A 22,654-nucleotide genomic window follows, 5' to 3' on the forward strand; every position below is an offset into this window, starting at 1 on the left:
ATACGCCTTATCTTTTGAGGCAGCTAAAGGCACAGCGAAAACGACCTATCTCAGTCGGGGGCTCCATGTGCAGGAGGAGGACCTCACGCATATTATCAGACAGGTGGTGGACACTATAGAGGACCGGCGGGCACAGCAGATGCCCAGGCAGAACAGGTCGGTCTTTCGCTGCTGGAATTGCGATGCTCCTGGCCATATTCAAAGGAATTGTACTCGAAGAAATGCAGGCCGTCTGAGAGGAAGAGATGGATTGGGTAACCAGCAAGCAGCCACCGCCCAATCTCAGAACCAGGAAAACTAGATTCTGCCGGTCTCGTGGGGCGGAGACAGGCAGCGAGATTTACAGGAAGCCCTAGACTTATCATCCCAGTGGCTGTGTTAGGTAAAAATAGAAGTCTGAGTGTACAAGGGAAAGTAGGAGTTCGTTTCTGCAGATTTCTCTTAGATACTGGCGCATCAAGATCAATAATTCACCCTAGTCTCGTAGAAAACCATGTGATTCATGAAACAAGTGGCTATTCACTAAAAACAGCTAGTGGTGAACTGTTACCGATTTTAGGACAAACCTTTGTAAATTTTGAGATAGCTAACCAACGTTTTAGTCACGAATTCTTGGTCGCCCATATAATGGATGAGTGTATTCTGGGACTAGACTTTATGCAATTATTTGGATTCACGTTGAACATTTGGGGTGGCACAGTACAATATGGGAATCTAGAAATTCCCTTGCTGGGGGACAACATGGAAGAAGAACAGATTAAGAGGGTCTTAGTAACAGAAGACACCATCATACCCCCACAGTCTGAAGCCATCATATGGGGAACAATAGAAGGCAACGATCCCATGTCTATCACAAGCCTCATAGAGCAGTCAAAGGAAGCATACAGAAGGTTGCCTGTTGGGAGAATATTGGTTGTTAACAGAGAAGACAGGAGAGTACCTGTTCGCGTTATGAACGTTGACAATCAAGCTTGCAACCTACAAAAGAATAATGTTATCGCCACCTGTTGCCCAGTGGAGCTTATTGCAACGTGTGGTGCGGTGGCCCCTGTAGCTAGTGCATCGTTATGTGACTCTCGAGTTGATCTAATGCTTGGAGATGTGGGCGAGAATCTGTCAGAGGAAGAGTACAATAAAGCTAAACAACTGTTGCTAGAGTTTAAAGACATCATGCAAGACAGTGAAAATGAAGGTGGCCGGACTAATATGGTAACCCATAGGATAGATACAGGTAACACTAGACCAATCCGGCAAACACCACGGCGACTACCATTAGCAAAGCAACAAGAGGCCGCTCACATGTTGGAACAAATGAAGGAACAAGGAATTATAGAGCCGTCTAACAGCCCATGGTGCTCGCCTGTTGTTCTGGTTCAGAAAAAAGATGGCTCTCTGCGTTTTTGCGTTGACTACAGGGCTTTAAATAACGTCACACAAAAAGACAGCTATCCACTGCCGCGTATCGATGACACATTAGACACTCTTTCTGGAGCTCATATATTTTCAACCCTAGATCTCAAAAGCGGCTACTGGCAAGTAGGTTTACATCCTGATGACAAACAGAAAACAGCTTTCTCCACGGGAAACGGACTATGGCAGTTTACGGTTATGCCTTTCGGGCTCTGCAATGCACCGGCAACTTTTGAGAGACTGATGGAACAAGTTTTGCGGGGCTTAAATTGGAATGCTTGCCTGGTCTACCTAGATGACATTATAGTCTTCGGAAAGACATTTGATGAACACATACATAACTTGAGGGAAGTGATGCAGCGTATTCGAAGTGCGGGAATGAAACTAAATCTGAAGAAGTGCTCATTCTTTCAGAGGGAAGTCAAATATCTGGGACATATTGTATCCAAAGACGGGGTAAGCACAGACCCAGAAAAAACGGAAGTCGTCAAGCACTGGCCTACACCTACTAATCTTCATGAGCTCAGAAGCTTCTTGGGTCTTTGCAGCTATTACAGACGCTTTGTACCCAGTTTTTCCACTATCGCTAGAGCCCTTCACCAATTGACTGAGAGGAAGACGCAATTTCAATGGACGACAGATTGTCAAGAAGCTTTTGAGAAATTGAAAGAGGCTCTCATCTCATCGCCCATGTTGTCTTATCCCCTACCAGGTAATGTGTTTCAACTTGACACGGATGCTAGCAATACAGGGATCGGTGCTGTTTTATCACAGGAAGTGGACGGTAGCGAGAGAGTGGTAGCCTACTTTAGCAGAAGTTTGTCAAAAGCTGAACGAAATTATTGTGTGACTAGACGTGAGCTGCTAGCTGTAGTGGACTCCATTAAACATTTTCACAAGTATCTGTATGGACAAAGATTTAAGTTGAGAACAGACCATGCGGCCCTCCAATGGCTACTTTCCTTCAAGAATCCGGAAGGACAAGTAGCTAGATGGTTAGAAAGGTTACAGACTTATGATTTCGAAACACAACACAGGAAGGGACAAGCCCATTCGAATGCTGACGCTTTATCACGACGACCTTGTAAGCAGGAGTGCAAGCATTGCACAAAAGTAGAAGGGAAAACAAGTGCCCTGGATTGTAGGCGGTTGGAGCTAAGTGCATCAGCGTCTTGGTCTGAGGAGACGATAAGCAGAGAACAAAAGGATGACAAAGATATTGCCCCAATTTTGCAATGGAAGGAAGTTGGACAACGCCCTGATTGGCATCAAATTTCTAGTACGGGATAGATTACCAAGGCTTACTGGGCGCTATGGGACTCTCTGGTGATAGACAACGACGTCCTAAAACGGATTTGGGAATCCACCAATGGGACCTCGACACGAGTACAACTAGTTTTACCAAAGATTAGAATCCCAGAAGTGCTACATGAAATGCACAACGGCTCCACAGGTGGTCACTTAGGCGTTAACAAAACGTTAGAAAAAGTCAGGCAAAGGTTTTATTGGTGTCACTACAAGGAAGACGTAGAAGATTGGTGCAGGAAATGTGACCGGTGTGCGGCAACTTAAGGCCCGCAACGTCGAACTAGAGGACCCTTGCAACAGTACAACGTAGGTGTCCCATTCGAGAGAATCGCACTGGACGTAGCTGGACCTTTTCCTGAGACTAACAAAGGGAACAAATACATTCTCGTGATAATGGACTATTTTAGTAAATGGCCAGAAGCTTTCGCGATGCCCAACCAGGAAACCACAACAATAGTCGATATTTTGGTAGGACATTGGATTAGTCGTTTTGGTGTCCCAATGGAATTACATTCAGATCAATGACGCAACTTTGAATCTAATCTGTTTCAGGAGATTTGTAAAATCCTGAATATCGAGAAGACGCGAACCACACCACTACGCCCTCAATCAGATGGGATGGTAGAACGCTTCAATCGTACGCTGGTACAGCATCTGGCTAAAATGTCAGCAGAACAGCAAAATGATTGGGATGACTACATTCCCCTATTCCTTCTGTCTTATAGAGGAGCAGTTCATGCAACTACAGGTTACACACCAGCCAAATTATTGTTTGGTCGAGAACTTAGGATGCCAGCAGACCTCTTATTTGGACAGCCAGGAGACCAACCAACAACGGCAAGCGAATATGTAACAGGACTTCGAAGGAGACTAGAAGAGGTTCATGCAGTTGCAAGGAGTAGGATAAAAGACAGTAGCGACCTTATGAAAACCAGATACGACAGAAGGGCCAACTCTGCGGGGTTTGAAGAACATGATCTTGTCTGGCTATACAACCCCAAGAGAAAGAAGGGAAGATCGCCGAAATTACAGAAAGACTGGGAAGGCCCATATCGGATTGTGAAAAGGATCAACGACGTTGTGTACCGGATCCAGAAGGGCCCTCGAACCAAATGCAAAGTAGTGCACCTAGATCGGTTGAACCGTTATTGTGGAGATGATGGAGAGTCTGTTCGGGACGCACAGACCTAGGGAGGGGGCAGTGTTGTAAACTTGTCCCCCCCCCGACTGACCATTTTTCCCCACGTGAGATCTTTTTGAATTGTTGTTTATGTTTTGGAGGCGAAACGGACCTGAGCGAGTGTGTTGAGGAAAAAGGAACTAGAGTTATGATCGTGGATTTCTCAACGGAGGATTGTTTCTTTTCTTAAATCGGTTTTGTGAATAGTTGTATGTACATTTTGATTAGGAGGACTGTGCAATTGTTTCGATTATTTGGATTATTGACTGTTCGTAGTAGATTGTGCTTCTGCAACGAGAAGAATATCGGCGACCTGACAATCGGTGAGTTAACTATCTTTAGCCTACTCCAAAGTCGTAACAATACATACATACATACATAGCTACATACATACATACATACCTACATACATACCAACATACATACATATATACATACATACATACATACATACCTACATACATACCTACATACATACATAAATACATATATACATACATACATACATACATACATACCTACATACATACATACATACATACATACATACATATATACATACATACATACATACATACATACATACATACATACATACATACATACATACATACATACCTACATACATACATACATACATACATACATACATACATACATACATACATACATACATATATACATACATACATACATACATACATACATACATACATACATACATACATACATACATACATACATACATACATACATACATACATACATACATACATACATAAATACATATATACATACATACATACATACATACATACATACATACATACATACATACATACATACATACATACATACATACATACATACATACCTACATACATACATACATACATACATACATACATACATACATACATACATACATACATATATACATACATACATACATACATACATACATACATACATACATACATACATACATACATACATACATACATACATACATACATACATACATACCTACATACATACATACATACATACATACATACATACATACATACATACATACATAAATACATATATACATACATACATACATACATATATACATACATACATACATACATACATACATACATACATACATACATACATACATATATACATACATACATACATACCTACATACCTACATACCTACATACATACATACATACATACATACATACATACATACATAAATACCATGTTTTGATGAAGTTGATGTAATGTATGTAAAAGCACTACCCATCATTTAACAGCTCACGGTGGAACACCTATGTAATGCGGAAGTTGACCAAACGTCAAAGTCTTTTTTTTTTAAATTAAGTAAGATTGCTATTTAGGACCAAAGCAAAAAAAATAAATAAGTATATTTGTGTTGGGAAGGTTGGTTTCTACAAAGAGAGTCAACTCTATGGGTAGTGTTTATTGATGAACTGATGGTTGTTAAAACAAGACGTAAATGAATATTCCAGGAGAAGAGAATGACATAAAAAAAATCTAAATCAGTGAATCGGTCTGAACCAAATGGAACAAAACAAAGCCACCGATCAAAAAGTGTTAATAAATGCTTAACACGGAAGGAATTATTGTTTTGTGCTTTATACAATATACAGACTAATTAGTTTAATCTGACAGCTTCTGTTTCCATGCTTTGTTTTAATATGTTAAAGTTAAGAAAGAATATGTTAAATTGTCGAATTTTGTCATCTACACTTGTGTAAGAAATAGGGGTTATTAAGTATAATTATTATTATTATTAATGAGTGCTCAGGACCGAGAAGTTTTTATTATAGATTTACATTAAGATCTATATATAATTTATTATAGATCAATATTAGAACTGGACTTAACGATTATGAAGGAGAAACAACAGAGACATGTTCATCCAGCAGTAGCTCATGCCATGAAGATAAAGTGTGTCAGAAAGGCGAAAGATATAGGATCAAGTAAGAAATACTTGTCTCAAGATATTGATTAATTAAATAATTCTTTTCTGTTATTTTTAAATACCAATTGTTCTTGTAGTAGAAAATGTTCTAATCAAAACAAAACAAACAAAAAATACCTTTAAAAAAAGTTCTCATCTAAAGCGGCTGTAATAACCTTCTTGGAAATTAGTTGTGATTACAATGAATCTTTCTCACATAAAAACAAGAAGAATAACATAAATAGATCACACACATTATAAAGAGTGTATTTCAATTTAGTGACAAAAACACAGACGTTATTATCCGTTTTACGTTTGATACTAATGCATTGATCTCAGTGTCAAAAATCTTCACAAAAAATAAAAACCACACAAACATAAGAATCCCAACTACTTATTAAAACATTGAAACATAAGGAATAAAAAAAAACTATTAAAAGAAGTATTTACAGAAAATAGACGAAAAATTGAGTCCAGTACGATTCCGTACCCGGAAGATAAAAAAAAATATATCTCTCAATGATGTAGTTTTCAATACCAAACATATAAAATAATTACACATAATTAATTGATTACTCTTTTAGTTTGTTTTTATTGATTCATCTTATTACGGTAGAATAAATAATTATTCGAGGTTTCAATTCGATCCGAAAATACATCTGGAAGAAATAACAAGTACAATTATTTACGTGGACAAAGTCCCACATGTTTATCCATATCTCTGAATACTGATGGATTAAGTTCCATTGTTGGTATCAAACAAATTAGTTATCGCCAGTATTTCATTGTGTAATGTTTGTATTTTTTTTACGGATTCCTGTATTGTCTTCCAAATTAATAATTGTGCAAAATTTTTAACTTGATCAAAGCATGGGTGTGGGAGAAATAACGTACTCAAACCTTTTTACCAGACAGACAGCCAGAGTGAGTTGATGTAAGCTTTTTTTAACAATAAAAAACATATTAAATACTATACTATTAAGTGGAATTGTATAACATACTCTGGATTTGGCATTAATTAAATTCGTAACAGATCTAGATTTTTAACAATTCTTTATGTATAACACGGTTTCATGTTTTAACATTTTTTTTATTTACTGTGATCCTATCACGTGTCTGGACTATCTGGTAAAAAAAGGAAGGGAGAAGAAAAGGGTATCTATGTAAATGTTACCGTGAACGCTTTTATACTGTTAAAAAAAGATTACGGTTTCAAATTGTACACATGTCCCCAGCCTCCTCGATTGGGTATATATTACAACATGTTAAGTACAATTTCTTTCTCTAATAATAATAATGATAATAATAATAATAAAAAGCAAAGAGTTAATAAAATCCTCAACACCAAACTGTCTGGCAGTAATCTCATCACTGCAATTAACAACTGGGCCGTCCCTGTGCTCCTTTACACGTTCGGTGTGATCAAATGGACTGACACCGACCTACATGACATTGACAGACTCACTAGAAAATTACTAACCAAGTTTCGATGTCTACACCCCAAGTCCTCCACCATAAGGTTATACCTGCCCAGGAAGGATGGGGGTCGTGGATTGCAGAACATCTTCAAATTGTGTAAGATGCAAGTTTTAAAAATACGATCAAAACTGCTCGCCTCCAGCAATAAATTAGTTTCCTTCCTACGGAAATACGACTCCGATGCAACCCCTCTGAACCTACACAATGCTGATGTCAATATCGGTTTGGACGACGTAGGGCATGAGATTCGCCAATGGGAAGAAAAAACACTCCACGGAAAATTTCCGGCTTCATTACATGGGGACAACATCGACAAGGCTGCTTCCTTAACATGGCTCAAAGCAGGTCATCTCTACCCTGAAACAGAAGGCTTTGTTACAGCAATACAGGACAGAGTAATCAGGACAAAAAATTACGAGAAGCATATCCTGAAACTCAATGTTGTCGACAAATGCCGAAAATGTGGAAATGTGGGCGAGTCGATTGAACACATTATGGCAGGATGTCCAGCCCTATCAGAATCAGCCTACCTAGGTCGCCATAACCAAGTTGCAAAGTTAATACACCAACACCTGGCTTTGACGTACAAATTGATCGGTAAGGACACTCCCCCTTATTATAAATACTCTCCGCAAGAGGTTCTCGAGTCTACTGAACATCTGCTGTACTGGGATAGGCCTATTCTGACCGACAAAACGGTAGATTTCAATCGCCCGGATCTGCTGTTCATCGATAAAAAAGAAAAAAACGCTACCATTATCGATATCGCCGTACCACTGTCTCATAATTTAAGAAAAACTGAGATAGAAAAACAAAGAAAATATGGGAACCTAGGCTTGGAGATTAAGCGTCTATGGAAATTGTCCAAAATAACAATATACCCCATTGTTATATCAACCGAGGGGATAATAACAACTGACCTCACAGACACCTTCAAGGCCCTTAACATTCCTAGGAACATCTTCGTTGCCTGTCAGAAGGCGGTACTGCTGCAGACCTGCCACATCACCAGAAAATTCCTCAGTGGAAACTGTTAAAGGGACTACGATGAATTTTGTTTCTCTTTAGCGAAACTCGACCCTGGCAGCGCCAGAGAATGACTACTCGTTCATTTCTAACATAATAATAATAATAATAATAAGAGTTATAATAATAAAAATAAAAATAATAATAACAATAAAAAAATAAAAATGATTACAATAATAATAATAACAATATATATAATAATAATAATTATAATAATATAAGTAATAACATTAACAGTAACAACAACATAAATAATAACAATAAAAATAACAATAATAATAACAATAACAACAATGATGACAATAATAATAACAATAATAATAACAATAATAATAACAATAATAATAACAATAATAATAACAATAATAATAACAATAATAATAACAATAATAATAACAATAACAATAATACTAATAACAATACAGACAATAATAACAACAATAATAATAATAATAATTATTATAATAAAAATAATAATAATACTATTTTTTAAACATAATAATAGTAATAATAGTAATAATAATAACAATAATAAAAACAATAATAATAATTTCCCGGCTTTATTAAATGGGTATAACATCGACATGGCTGCTTCCTTAACATGGCTCTAAGCAGATCATCTCTACCCTGAAACAGAAGGCTTTGTTACAGCAATACAGGACATAGTAATTAGGACAAAAAATTACGAGAAGCATATCCTGAAACTCAATGTTGTCGACAAATGCCGAAAATGTGGAAATGTGGGCGAGTCGGCAGGATGTCCGGCCTTATCAGATTCAGCCAATCTTGGTCGCCATAACCAAGTTACAAAGTTAATATACCAACACTTGGCTTTGATACAAAATTGCATCAGTAGTTACACTTCTCCTTATTATAAATACTCGCCACAAGAGGTTCTCGAGTCTACTGAACATCTGCTGTACTGGGATAGGCCTATTCTGACCGACAAAACGGTAGATTTCAATCGCCCTGATCTTTTGTTAATTAATAAAAGAGAAAAAAACACTACCATTATTGATGTTGCCGTACCACTGTCTCATAATTTAAGAAAAACTGAAAAAGAAAAAGAAAATATGGGAACCTAGGCTTGGAGATAAAGCGTAAATGGAAATTATCCAAATTAACAATATACCCCATTGTTATATCAACCGAGAGGATAATAACAACTGACCCCACAGACACCTTCAAGGCCCTTAACATTCCTAGGAACATCCTCGTTGCCTGTCAGAGGGCGGTACTGCTGCAGACCTGCCACATCACCAGAAAATTCCTCAGTGGAAACTGTTAAAGGGACTACGATGAATTTTGTTTCTCTTTAGCGAAACTCGACCCTGACAGAGGCAGAGAATGATACTCGTTCGTTTCTAACATAATAATAATATTAATAATAATAATAATACTAATAACTTTAACAATAACAAAAATAATAACAATAAAAATAACAATGACAATAATAATTATCGATTACATTGTTTTTATTGTGCATAAAGGGAACTTAGCCATGTAATTTTCAGTGAATGGTATTTAGCTTTTCTTTACCTGGGATAAGCCTAGGTTTTAAAACGTATTTTTTCAGTATTGCTAGTTTTATATAATTATTTACGTATATTATACCTATTATTTATAAACTATTGTATATTTTAGATTTACATTTATTTTTACAGACGTAATGCAAATGCCCAACCAGAGAAAGAAGAGTAAGTATTCTGTCACAATTTTTTTATACATTATAAATAATTAAATTTAAAAAAATATCTCTCCCCACTAAGTCTGTCTGTCTGGTAAATAAGTTTTCAACCATTTCCTAATCTCGGTTCAATTTAAAACTTACATTTACATTTATTTTTACAGGGTGAAGGCGCAAGCTCCTGTTGAGAATGAGCAGAGACCACAGTAAGTATTCTGTCACAATTTTTTTATACATTATAAATAATTAAATTTAAAAAATATCTCCCCCCACAAAGTCTGTCTGTCTGGTAAATAAGTTTTCTACCATTTCCTAATCTCGGTTCAATTTAAAACTTACATTTACATTTATTTTTACAGGGTGAAGGCGCAAGCTCCTGTTGAGAATGAGCAGAGACCACAGTAAGTATTCTGTCACAATTTTTTTTATACATTATAAATAATTAAATTTAAAAAATATCTCTCCCCACAAAGTCTGTCTGTCTGGTAAATAAGTTTTCTACCATTTCCTAATCTCGGTTCAATTTAAAACTTACATTTACATTTATTTTTACAGGGTGAAGGTGCAAGCTCCTGTTGAGAATGAGCAGAGACCACAGTAAGTATTCTGTCACAATTTTTTTTATACATTATAAATAATTAAATTAAAAAAATATCTCTCCCTACAAAGTCTGTCTGTCTGGTAAATAAGTTTTCTACCATTTCCTAATCTCGGTTCAATTTAAAACTTAGATTTACTTTTTTTTTTACAGGGTGAAGGCGCAAGCTCCTGTTGAGAATGAGCAGAGACCAGAGTAAGTATTCTGTCACAATTTTTTTATACATTATAAATAATTAAATTTAAAAAATATCTCTCCCCACTAAGTCTGCCTGTCTGGTAATAAAGTTTTCTACCATTTCCTAATCTGTCTGTCTTACTACGTCACTACTTTTACCGTCGCTAAAACTATACACAATATATTTGTCTATCAAAACTAACATACTCTCTAATCTAGAAAATAACATTTCCTCACCCCCCCTTTTTTCTAAAAAAATAATCTCTAACCAGTGGCGTACCTAAATGGGGGGGGGGAGAATTTTAAGATCCCTCCGGGCCCCCACCTGGTGGGGGGTCCTAATGGGTGTCAGAAATTAATTTGTAAATACATAAATTAATACGTTTGATTGACAATAGTGTCAACATTTATGGTTAAATATATCACAAAGACTAAACCTAGATCTAGGACTATCAGTACGTTGACTTTGTTGACATTTTAAAAATATTTTTTCCCACAGAGATTAAAGTTTTTTGAAGAAGTTGGTTTTACATTTTAAACTTTGTTGCCACGAATAAAACTGCTTGATATACAGCGAATTCCAGGTATCTTGTTACCTTTACTAATAATAGATCTAAATGGCGAGTATTTTATGGCTACACTAATTAACCTTGTAGCAAAATTTACAGAATCGAGTATAACAGATCTAAAAGTTATTCTTAATAATGCTAGAATATTCCATTATTCGGTTTAGGCGTCTATAATTTCAGAATTAATCTTCACACTCGAGTTATTACCCCTCTATTCATCTTTCCTCAATCCAATGGAAACTTTCTTTTTTTTCATCTAATTCTTTTGCTTTCGCACAAAACATAAACAACAAACAATGACGTAATATCATATAATATTAGCACATCCTTCCTTTTGAAGTTATTATCACACCCTTCCTTTTAAAATTCTTAAGAGTGATATCAACTAAGAACTTAAACAATTCGTCCATTTCTGGTTGTCTTGACTGGCACAACAAGTCTATAGCTGTCTGTTTCGTTTGTTCCAACAGTTTGCAGTTCATTGTCTTCATCGATATCATAGTACCCAGAGATGTCTTCATCAAAACTCTTATTCAAAAAGCGTTGATTTCTTCTGTATGTTTTTCCATCGTTTGTCTTTATGATGTAAGATCTGGGTGCTGAATGTTTTTTTTTTATGACAACTGCTTTCTGCCATGTTTGAACTAGACGAACTCTCCGTCAGAATAATCTTTAAGTAGTCTTGCTTTTGCATTGTATTTCACTTTGCTTTTCATCTTTCGTTCGTAGTGTAATGTCTCTACTTTTTCAGCTACCGATGGTTTCAATAGATTGGGATCAGTTGGAATGATTCCCTGAATATTCTACTCGTCAGCAGTTGTGATGGTGAATACGGCAGTCCACTTATCGGAGTATTTCTATACTCGAGCATAGCGAGATTTGGATCTTTCCCACTTTTTTATGCTTTGAATACATTTGCTTTCGCACAACAGGCTTCATATGGTAATTACGTGTGCTCAAACCTTGCAACCTCCTCCGGATATCGCTAACTCAGGCAACTTCCATTACGTCATGTGAGAGATCATTCTCAAAGCTCAAGTTCATCAAAAACTATCTCAGGAGCACAATGACGCAAGAAAGGCTTATCATGGCTTTAATGTCAGTGAAGTCACAAATACTAGAAAGTATCGATGTAGATGATGTTATAGATGTCTTTGCTGCACATAATGCACGACGTAAAGAGATGTCAATAGAGATTTGTCACTTGTGCATTATTTAACTAATGAACGACGGTATTATTCATTAAAAGAGTCTTAATGATTATTTTTTGTTAATTTTACAGATATACTGAACCCATTTGATATTGGCCTTATATATTTTTGCGTACATTATCTCATGTCATATGTTGAATGTCAAAATGCAAGGGGCCCCCAAAGAGGTCGATCCCCCCGGGCCCCCAAATCCCTATTTATGCCACTGTCTCTAACAGTTTAAAAAAACAGAGTAGTCAAATGTCTTTACAATTTAACTCTTGTAGTATGAAGAAAAACGTTTTAGGGATTACGGGCAAAACATGGCCTAAAGTGTGCCGATGTGCCAAAAAAAAACTCAACTTAACAATAGCAAGGAGAAATATTTAAAACAACAAAGACAACAAATATGGGCATGGATACAATAACACATACATTCTCTTGACATCTCACAAAGTCCGTTCACTGACATCTCAATGATGTAGGTTCAATAACATGTCACCAAAATAAGTTCCCAGTCATTTCATGGAATAATTCCTTTGGTGTCCTACAAGGCAAGCTCAGTTGGACACTGTCACTGAATAAATATAGTAATGTCACCATGAAACATAAGCTCACAACTTTAAAAAAGTCCATAAAGTCTTTGACACATAGTTCAATGATAAGATTGCTGGTGACTATGGTATATGATGTGGCACACAGTCCATAAGAACGGAATATTACGTTCATGATTCACAGCGTACAAGGTTCAATACGTCACAATAACGTTGTTGACGTTGCCTAGTACCATCTCACAGTTCATCTTCAACAGCATCAACAAGTATCATAACTTTATGACATTTTCCTATTACGGATACAACGGATTGTGTGGATGCTTTGCAGACCCGCTCTTCGAAGGACTTCCATATCTGGTATTTTGTCTTGCCATTTGACATTTAGTATTTTTCTCAGACATGTCATGTGGAAGCGGTTTAGTCTCTTTGCATGTTTACTGTACACTGTCCATGTTTCTGAGGCATAAAGCAATGTAGGGAGGATGACGGCTCTATAGACCCCTAGCTTGGTGTTTGTGGTGATACCACGTCTGCGATGGGCAGGTCACGTCTACAGAATGGAAGACCACCGCATCCCAAAACGACTCTTGTTTGGCCAACTAAGCGAAGGAAAGCGCTCGCAAGGTGGGCAAAGAAAGCGCTTCAGGGACACCCTCAAAGCTTCTCTGAAGGCGTTCAGCATAGACCCTGGCACCTGGGAGACAGAGGCACACGACAGAGCATCATGGCGTCACGCTGTGAAAACTGGCGCACAGGTTGCTGAGGAAAAAAGAACAACGCAGGCAGAAGAAAAACGCCATAAAAGAAAAGCAAGACAAACGACACTAGCTCCAGCTGAAATAACCTGCCCAGTGTGCAGCCAAACATTCCGGGCTCACATAGGTCTCACCAGCCACATGAGGAGGCATAAAACCCCAGTGCAAAGCCCTCAGCCCCCTGGATGACAAAGTGGTCATCATCGAACCACGATGGACGAACTATATATATGGATATAAGCAATACAAACATCCATGAACAACTTATTACAACGTTGAAACAGTGAGACTTGAGGCATCACTAAATTTCCAACCCATAAATAGCTTCAAGTTTATTTCTTCCTTTGCTTACCATATCCTCTGGAATCTAAAATGTACAAATGAAAGATGCGACGATACACAAAAATAAATAAAATACTTCTGCTCATACCTAATTTCTAGTGAACTCTGTTTTTATCTTCCTTTACATTATAATTCTTCAAATTATTTCCGTTTCTCGTCAATACATAATAATAAAAGCCAATACAAATCAAGTGCATAACATATGTAACTTATTTACAGCTTAAAAGAACACAACAATGTACAATTACATTAATGCTAGTATATATACTTGTAAAAAATACTATAAATAATTAATGAACTCTAACTATATTCTGATTTTCCATTTCTTCTTTGGTATGGTCCATATCACATACAATTGTTCCTTGTACCCTGGTACTCATCAGAGTTACATCTTCTCTGAGGCTTCCTTCTCTATTACTGTCTACTATAGATAGTAGTCCTACTTTCAAAATTTCTATTTCTGTCGTACCCTATCGGAATACTCACACCTTCCACAGTGTCTACATATGGATCTTTCTATGACATTTAAAACAAATATCTCTTCTCACTTTACATTAATGGTTTCATTGTCTCATTTTATATTTATGTCTTCTAACCCAGCTATCTCTCTCTCTCTCTCTTTGTGTTCGTTCTTATAGTCTAGCTATCTCTCTCTCTTTGTGTTCGTTCTTATAGTCTAGCTATCTCTCTCTCTTTGTGTTCGTTCTTATAGTCTAGCTATCTCTCTCTCTTTGTGTTCGTTCTTATAGTCTAGCTATCTCTCTCTCTTTGTGTTCGTTCTTATAGTCTAGCTATCTCTCTCTCTTTGTGTTCGTTCTTATAGTCTAGCTATCTCTCTCTCTTTGTGTTCGTTCTTATAGTCTAGCTATCTCTCTCTCTTTGTGTTCGTTCTTATAGTCTAGCTATCTCTCTCTATTTGTGTTCGTTCTTATAGTCTAGCTATCTCTCTCTCTTTGTGTTCGTTCTTATAGTCTAGCTATCTCTCTCTCTTTGTGTTCGTTCTTATAGTCTAGCTATCTCTCTCTCTTTTTGTTCGTTCTTATAGTCTAGCTATCTCTCTCTCTTTGTGTTCGTTCTTATGGTCTAGCTATCTCTCTCTCTTTTTGTTCGTTCTTATAGTCTAGCTATCTCTCTCTCTTTTTGTTCGTTCTTATAGTCTAGCTATCTCTCTCTCTTTGTGTTCGTTCTTATAGTCTAGCTATCTCTCTCTCTTTGTGTTAGTTCTTATAGTCTAGCTATCTATCTCTCTTTGTGTTAGTTCTTCTAGCCCAGCTATCTCTCTCTCTCTCTCTCTCTCTCTCTCTCTCTCTCTCTCTCTCTCTCTCTCTCTCTGTGTTAGTTCTTATAGTCCAGCTATTTAACTCTCTTTGTGTTAGTTCTTATAGTCCTGCTATTTATCTCTCTTCGCGTTCTTTCTTATAGCCAAGCTATCTATCTCTCTTTGTGTTAGTTCTTATATTCCAGTTATCTATCTCTCTTTGTGTTAGTTATTCTAGCAAAGCTATCTATCTCTCTTTGTGTTAGTTTTTATAGCCCAGCTATTTATCTCTCTTTGTGTTAGTTCTTATAGTCTAGCTATCTATCTCTCTTTGTGTTAGTTCTTATAGTCCAGCTATTTATCTCTCTTCGCGTTAGTTCTTATATTCCAATTATCTATCTCTCTTTGTGTTAGTTCTTATATTCCAGTTATCTATCTCTCTTTGTGTTAGTTCTTATATTCCAGTTATCTATCTCTCTTTGTGTTAGTTCTTATAGCCCAGCTATTTATCTCTCTTTGTGTTAGTTCTTATAGTCTAGCTATCTATCTCTCTTTGTGTTAGTTCTTATAGTCCAGCTATTTATCTCTCTTCGCGTTAGTTCTTATATTCCAATTATCTATCTCTCTTTGTGTTAGCTCTTATAGCTAAGCAATTTATCTCTATTTGTGTTAGTTATTCTAGCCAAGCTATCTATCTCTCTTTGTGTTAGTTATAACCAAGCTATCTATCTCTCTTAGTGTTAGTTCTTATATTCAAGCAATCTTTCTCTCTTTGTATTAGTTCTTGTAGTCCAGATATCTCTATATGAGCTAGTTCCTTTAGTACACGTTATTGCCTAAAAGCAAAGCATGAGTCAATCCTGGTATTGCTACACCTCTACAATATCCAGTCTAAAATGGTGTCTCTAAGAAAACTTTACATGCTTAATAGTACTTTATACTGTTACGTTTTTTCATCATAACCGAAGTAATAATCTGGTTTGACTAAGGTACTTCTAATTCCTCCTGTACTTCATCCAGAATCTTTTACAAACCTCATAGGTTTCCCATTTATAAAACCAGAGTGTACTCTCACTCTGTTAGTTTCATCTTAAGCAAAATTTATTTCCTCTAAACCTCTTCAATAGTTTATTTCATCTACTTCTTCATTATCACTACTTTCTCTACTGTCCCTATCATTGGTGAAATACACTCTACTTTTGTTATTTCTGTTTCTGTTCTCTTTAAACTCAACTTTCCTGCTCTGCTTTCTGTAACTGTCCCTATTTTCTGATCTATTGTACTTCACTTTTTTACAGTATGCTGCAATATGTCCTCTACCTTGACAATTCAAACAGATGATCTCTCTATAGTCAGTACTATCTCTATTTCTATCATTTCTGCTTTCATGTCTATCTTTACTCTTAGTTTCTTGACTCTATCCTACAAAATCAATGTGTTTCTTGTCTTTATTTGAAAATGAATTATTAGGATAAGCACTACTGTAAGTTCTCATAATAATAACTATGTCCTCTAATGTTTTGGGTTTTCTCTCTTTTATGAATGACTGTAACTGAGATTCACATTTGTTTGTAAAGTTATCTATCAGAATAAAAGTTTTAGTCCCTCATATGTTTTATCTTTTTGCTTAAGTGACATCCATTTACTAAAATAATCTTTTCAAGATTTACTGTTGTTTGAGGATCTCTCTAACTATTAGGAAAATTTTCAAAATATTTTTTTCTAAACGTATGACCATAGGTATTAAGAAGTTATTTCTTTAAAATATCATAACTGTTTTGAATGATGTGGTCATGGCTCTGAAAAATAGTTAATGCTTGACCTTGAACAAAATCAAGTAAGATTGGAGACCATTCATTTTCTCTTATAAATTGATGTGTGATGTGGCAACTAACCTCAGAAACCTATTTGAGCTGGATGGACTCAGAGGCGCCCGAAGATCCCGAAATTAAAAACTCCAGTCTTCACCAGGATTCAAACCCCGTTTTGGAGGTCTAAAGCGATTTACCGCCTCCTTGAGTAACGATTTATTATCTCTACACCCAATTGTTTCTTCTACTTGACAAGAATGACTTTAGAAACTATAAACAGTGTGTATTTCCTTTGCGAAATATTTTGTTTCGTATCTTGGACTAAGGAAAGAAATTGTGTTTGTCTGATGTGGTGGTATAAGCTGAATTAGTCCCCCTTATAGGTCGCTGCTCTATAAATTGAACGTAACAATAGGTAAGTCTAAAGTTCGGTTTCGGTTTCGTGACAAGTATAGTTCGGGTTCCGTTCGGTTTGGTCAGATCTAAAGTTCGGTTTCGTGACAAGTATAGTTCGGGTTCCGTTCGGTTTGGTCAGATCTAAAGTTCGGTTTCGGTTTCGTGACAAGTATAGTTCGGGTTCGGTTCGGTTTGGTCAGATCTAAAGTTCGGTTTCGGTTTCGTGACAAGTACAGTTCGGGTTCGGTTCGGTTTGGTCAGATCTAAAGTTCGGTTTCGGTTTCGTGACAAGTATAGTTCGGGTTCGGTTCGGTTTGGTCAGATCTAAAGTTCGGTTTCGGTTTCGTGACAAGTATAGTTCGGGTTCGGTTCGGTTTGGTCAGATCTAAAGTTCGGGTACGGTTCGAGGTTCTGTGGTACATGGTTAACGAGGGTGTCATGTAACCAGCTCAACGACCAACCGCCTTTACGTTTCCCCAACTAACCTCAGGAACCCATTAAAGCTGGGTGGACTCAAAGGTGACCTTAAGATTCCGAAATTAAAAATCTCAGTCTTCGCCAGGATTCAAACTATGGACTTCACTCACCGCGCCTTCCACTTGAATATACTATTTAAACAAATTCATGAAATGTGGGAAGTGTATCCAAAACCAACTTCTGAAGATCCCACTAAATTGATGGGATACCAAATGGAAAAACTAGATGCGCGTCTGTGAGGCGACAATAATTTTGCCCCTTTCCGCCTTCTAAATGAAGAATTGCAAATTCGTTTAGAAGGTGCGTATGTCAGGCTTATTCAACTTTTAGCCACAGGGTTCCGTTTAACTTGACAAATTTTCTAAAAACTCTCGCTGCCAGTTCACTATATCATACAAAGCAATACTTCTGGTGGTATCAGTAGTCACTCTCACTAACATCTCCCAAAGGAAAGAAGCCTCCTTCTCTATGATGTCTGAAACTTCTTTGAACAGGTCTTTACCAGTGGTGGTACCAATGCATGTTCCTCATAGCAGATATCTTTTCTATGATTTAAACATTGCTTTTCGTACTTCGAATAATTAGCAAGAGTTGAATGGTATCAGATATGTTGGCGCTAATGGTAAACATTTCCAGCTCAATGTTTTAGTTTTAAATTGAGATTTTAATGGTCATGCGAAAAATAGCGTAGCGGCGGCTTTAACTGCATTCGCATTTTCTTATTTTTATGACACATTTCTTTCCTTCAATGATAATAATCTCTCTGTAAAGCATTCACCGCATATTGAGAAAAATGCTTTATTTCACTACTTTAAATGTGAGCAACTTTGTACTAAGGCGCTTCCGCCGACTTGTCCTTTCTTGGCAAATATTCTTGTCAATCCTCTAATCCTCTAGGCGTTTCTTAGCAATTTTTTCTCGGTGCAGTAGTCTAGGGGGAGAGTACTAATGCCACAGCTAGCTTTTGGTTGACTGCGTTGTTAAATATGGTCGGAACCCATGTGCTCCACGAGGCATGAATCGGTGTTCCAGCTACTGGAATAATTAACTAGTAGGTCACCACGTGAAGTAATCTCTCTAAAGAATAATCGCATTGTTTCGCTAAACAGCTTAAGATCAAGCTGACTCAGCAGCCTCATTTCTTACACTCTCAAAGCCATTATAGATCTTCTCCAGTTGACACAGTTTGCTGCTCATATTCCAATATTTTTGACACAAAGTTATAATTTGCACTTGACAATAAGCAGAACAATAACTTCGAATGTTTCTAATTTTCCTTACGATTCTAGGAGTTCTTTTTCCTTTATGGAACACAAAGTAATTTGTGTTAACATCTTTAGTACATCAAGGTATCTGAATCTCTTTTAATATTTACAAAGGATTTTTATTAAGTTATTACATTTTAACTATCTTTATCTTTATCAATTGTGAAGAAACAAGTCCTTTACGTTTACTGTGCCTTTTAATTGTGTAACATTTCAACATAACATCTATACACGGCAACGTTATATACAGATCTCCAACTTCTCTCGCTGACTTCCTCTCTTCTTGTTTACACACTCCCTTGGGTGTGCTGCCTTATACTGTCTTAGTTGTGCTATCAGGCTGCTGATGGTCTTTGGCTCTCGCTCCGTGACGTATGTTTTCACATTATTATTGTAAGCTTCCATCACAGCGTCCATTATGATGTGTTCTCTGAGGGTTTCATATTTGTGATCCACTTTTGAATGGCTGCCTGGTCGTGCAATTTGCTCGCTGGACTGTCGTTCGGATTTATCGATGGTCGAGGGTTCAAATCCTGCCCGCTCCCATCCCCCGTCGTCCTGCGGGAGGTTTGGACTAGGAAGTAAACTATCTTCAACTCTGAAGGAACATCCGAAACATGTAAAACATTTTACAAACCCATCGATCGAAGTATATCGACATGTTGGTGACGAATATTTGTGGATCGTCGTTCGCCAGAGGTGTCGACTCTTTCAATCTCCTTCTGTATTCGCAACTTGTGGAGCCAAACTGTCTCAGCAACGCCTCCTTCACGGCCTCGTACTCTTTTCTTTCTTCATCTCTCATTTGAAGACAGATGTTGATGGCTCTACCTTTTAAGCGCCCCATGAGGCTTCTTGCCCATTCTGTCTGTGGAAGGTTGCATGATGTTGCTATATCCTCAAATCTCAGTAGATATGAGTCAATACACTCATTCTGGCTCTCGTCAAATGAAGATATTCTGTCTAATTGTTTGTATTTATCAAAATGTGAATAGACCTTGTTTTTAATGACTTAACTATAAAAAATTCAGCTCTTGTATTATCCCTTGAGGGATTACGGGCACGACATAGCCTAAAGTTTGCCGATGTGACAAAAACTCCAACTCAAACTCATTGATGTTAAGACATCTTTCCTTGATTACCTCTAGCAGAGCACAAGTTGTGAATTCAACTTCTTGAACACTTGGCGGAATCATTTAAGACAAATGTAAGTTGTGGTTAGCGCACTGAACAAAATGCGCAATATGATGCATTTGCTGAAGCGATGCCTCAATGTTATTGAAATATCCATTCTCACGGGAAGCACCATCATAGCATGGCCTCGAAATTTACTTTAAAGTTGAATGGTCATTTCTTACTACTTGGAGTATTTGTTCTGCAGACTTCAGGTTCTCACAAATTAAAAAAAAAATCTTTTTTTTTTATTTGTGTGTGTGTGTGTGTGTGTGTGTGTGAGTGGGCTATTTCGTCATCGGCGTTTTTTTTTTTTTATGTGGGCCCTACTTGGTCATGATCCATGGCCCCAGTTGCAATGAGCACCCTACGGGCGATTGTTGTTACTCCAAGGGTTGTGGCCTCCTAATGGTCGTGGGCCTGTGTTCATTGAACCCCTTCGCGCCACTGTGCTTAAAGCAACCTTTTTTTTAGTATTTTTTACATTAAAATGTTTTTATTTTACAGTTCAGGTGTCCTGACAGGGTACTTTGTTGCTAGTATGAGTAGTGATGCCGGTGGAATCAGGTAAGTTTTCGTTTTCTTTATTAATTGTTTCTGTTCATCTTTTTTTAGGTATTGCAAATTTTTTTTTTTTGTTACAAAGCAAAAGGAAAAAGACATTATCTTCTATATTCTTTTGGGGGTAGTGTTTTAAATTAGTTCTGAATTATTTTTTTTTTTTAAGTTCTGAGAAAGGCCCTGCGGTAGAACAAGTCGTGAATACTGCAAAACCAGCAACCAACCTTAAGAAGTAAGTAATAATAATAATATTTGTTTTTAAATCAATGTTAACAAAACAAATGTTCAAGGCACTGTGATAACATTACAAACACAAACACGAGAGCTAAAATGATAAACTAATCTAAAAAGAATTTTAAACAGGTTGGTCTTAATGTTCTTCTTGAAAGTAGTGTAGCATGTTGTCTGTCTGAGATCAAAGGGGGAGTGAGTTCCAAACATTTGGGCAGTGCACTAAAAAAGCCCGCAGACCGTAGCTTTTGAGGGAGAAACGTGGCACCACTGGAAACGATGACTCCATTGAGCGCAGGGCTCTCTGGCGGACATATGGAGTAATCAGTTCGCTAAGGTTCAAGGGCATCTCGTTGTTATATATACACTGATGACAAAGTGTGGCGACCTTGTAATCGATTCTCACTTTCACGGGAAACCAATGGAGCGTGCGCAAGAGCGTAGTAGCAGAATCTTGTCTAGTTTTTTTAAGGACTATTCGAGCGGCGTTGTTCTGAATACATTGCAGTAGTCAAGGCGGGAGTGTGTTAATGCCACAGCTACATTTTTTTGTTGACTTCGTTGATAAATATGGTCGGATCAGGCCTAATCTGCACAGCTGTAGATAAAGACCCTTGCAAAGCTGACTTAAGAGTGGGTCGAAAGATAGCGCTGAGTTCTAGAAAATTCCAAAATTCCGCACTACTTGGACATAAGGAATCTGACAGTTTGTGATAAAAAGAGAATATGTGCTCTTGACTTTTGTGACGTTGCTCCGAGTGCCAATCTTAATGATTTCTGCATTGTCTTCGTTCATCTTGAGCATATTCTCAACCATCGAATCGCTCACCCTTGCAACGGTACCAGATTTTCTCTGCCAGAAGCGACACCTCTGAGGGTCCTGAGAAATCGTATAACTGTGAGTCATCGGAAAAAGAAATGGTATAATATGCTTGTTGGCCGTATGACACCGCTGAAAGGATATGTATACATAATAAACAGTACTGGGCCTAGACCTGATCCTTGTGGGGTACTCCGTACTTCAAGTTCTAGTAAGTTAGTATTTCGACATCATTTTAAAAGGGAGAACTAGCGAATGATAAAGAGGAAGTGGATGGAATTAAAATGAAAAAGGTGCTTAGTTTGTTAAAGGCAAAACATACCAAATAAATGTTTAAGCTTTCACCCTATTTTATAGTAGAAGTGGAGTTAATTATTAAAGAATTAATGATCAGTAAGCCAGAGCT

General features: G+C 37.1%; 1 protein-coding gene across 1 annotated transcript in view; it reads left to right on the plus strand.

The window, feature by feature from the left end:
- Window positions 1-21,433, plus strand: part of LOC129926883 (uncharacterized) — a 30,201-nt gene extending 8,768 nt beyond the window's left edge. Inside the window, exons 2-7 of the mRNA XM_056033358.1 lie at window positions 5,780-5,898; window positions 10,049-10,081; window positions 10,627-10,668; window positions 10,823-10,864; window positions 21,144-21,203; window positions 21,364-21,433. Coding sequence (XP_055889333.1) covers window positions 5,780-5,898; window positions 10,049-10,081; window positions 10,627-10,668; window positions 10,823-10,864; window positions 21,144-21,203; window positions 21,364-21,433 — 366 coding nt within the window. The remainder of the gene's footprint in view (window positions 1-5,779; window positions 5,899-10,048; window positions 10,082-10,626; window positions 10,669-10,822; window positions 10,865-21,143; window positions 21,204-21,363) is intronic.
- Window positions 21,434-22,654: the final 1,221 nt, after the last annotated feature.

Source organism: Biomphalaria glabrata, chromosome 6, assembly GCF_947242115.1.
Source record: "Biomphalaria glabrata chromosome 6, xgBioGlab47.1, whole genome shotgun sequence".
Taxonomy (NCBI): Eukaryota; Metazoa; Mollusca; class Gastropoda; family Planorbidae; genus Biomphalaria; species Biomphalaria glabrata.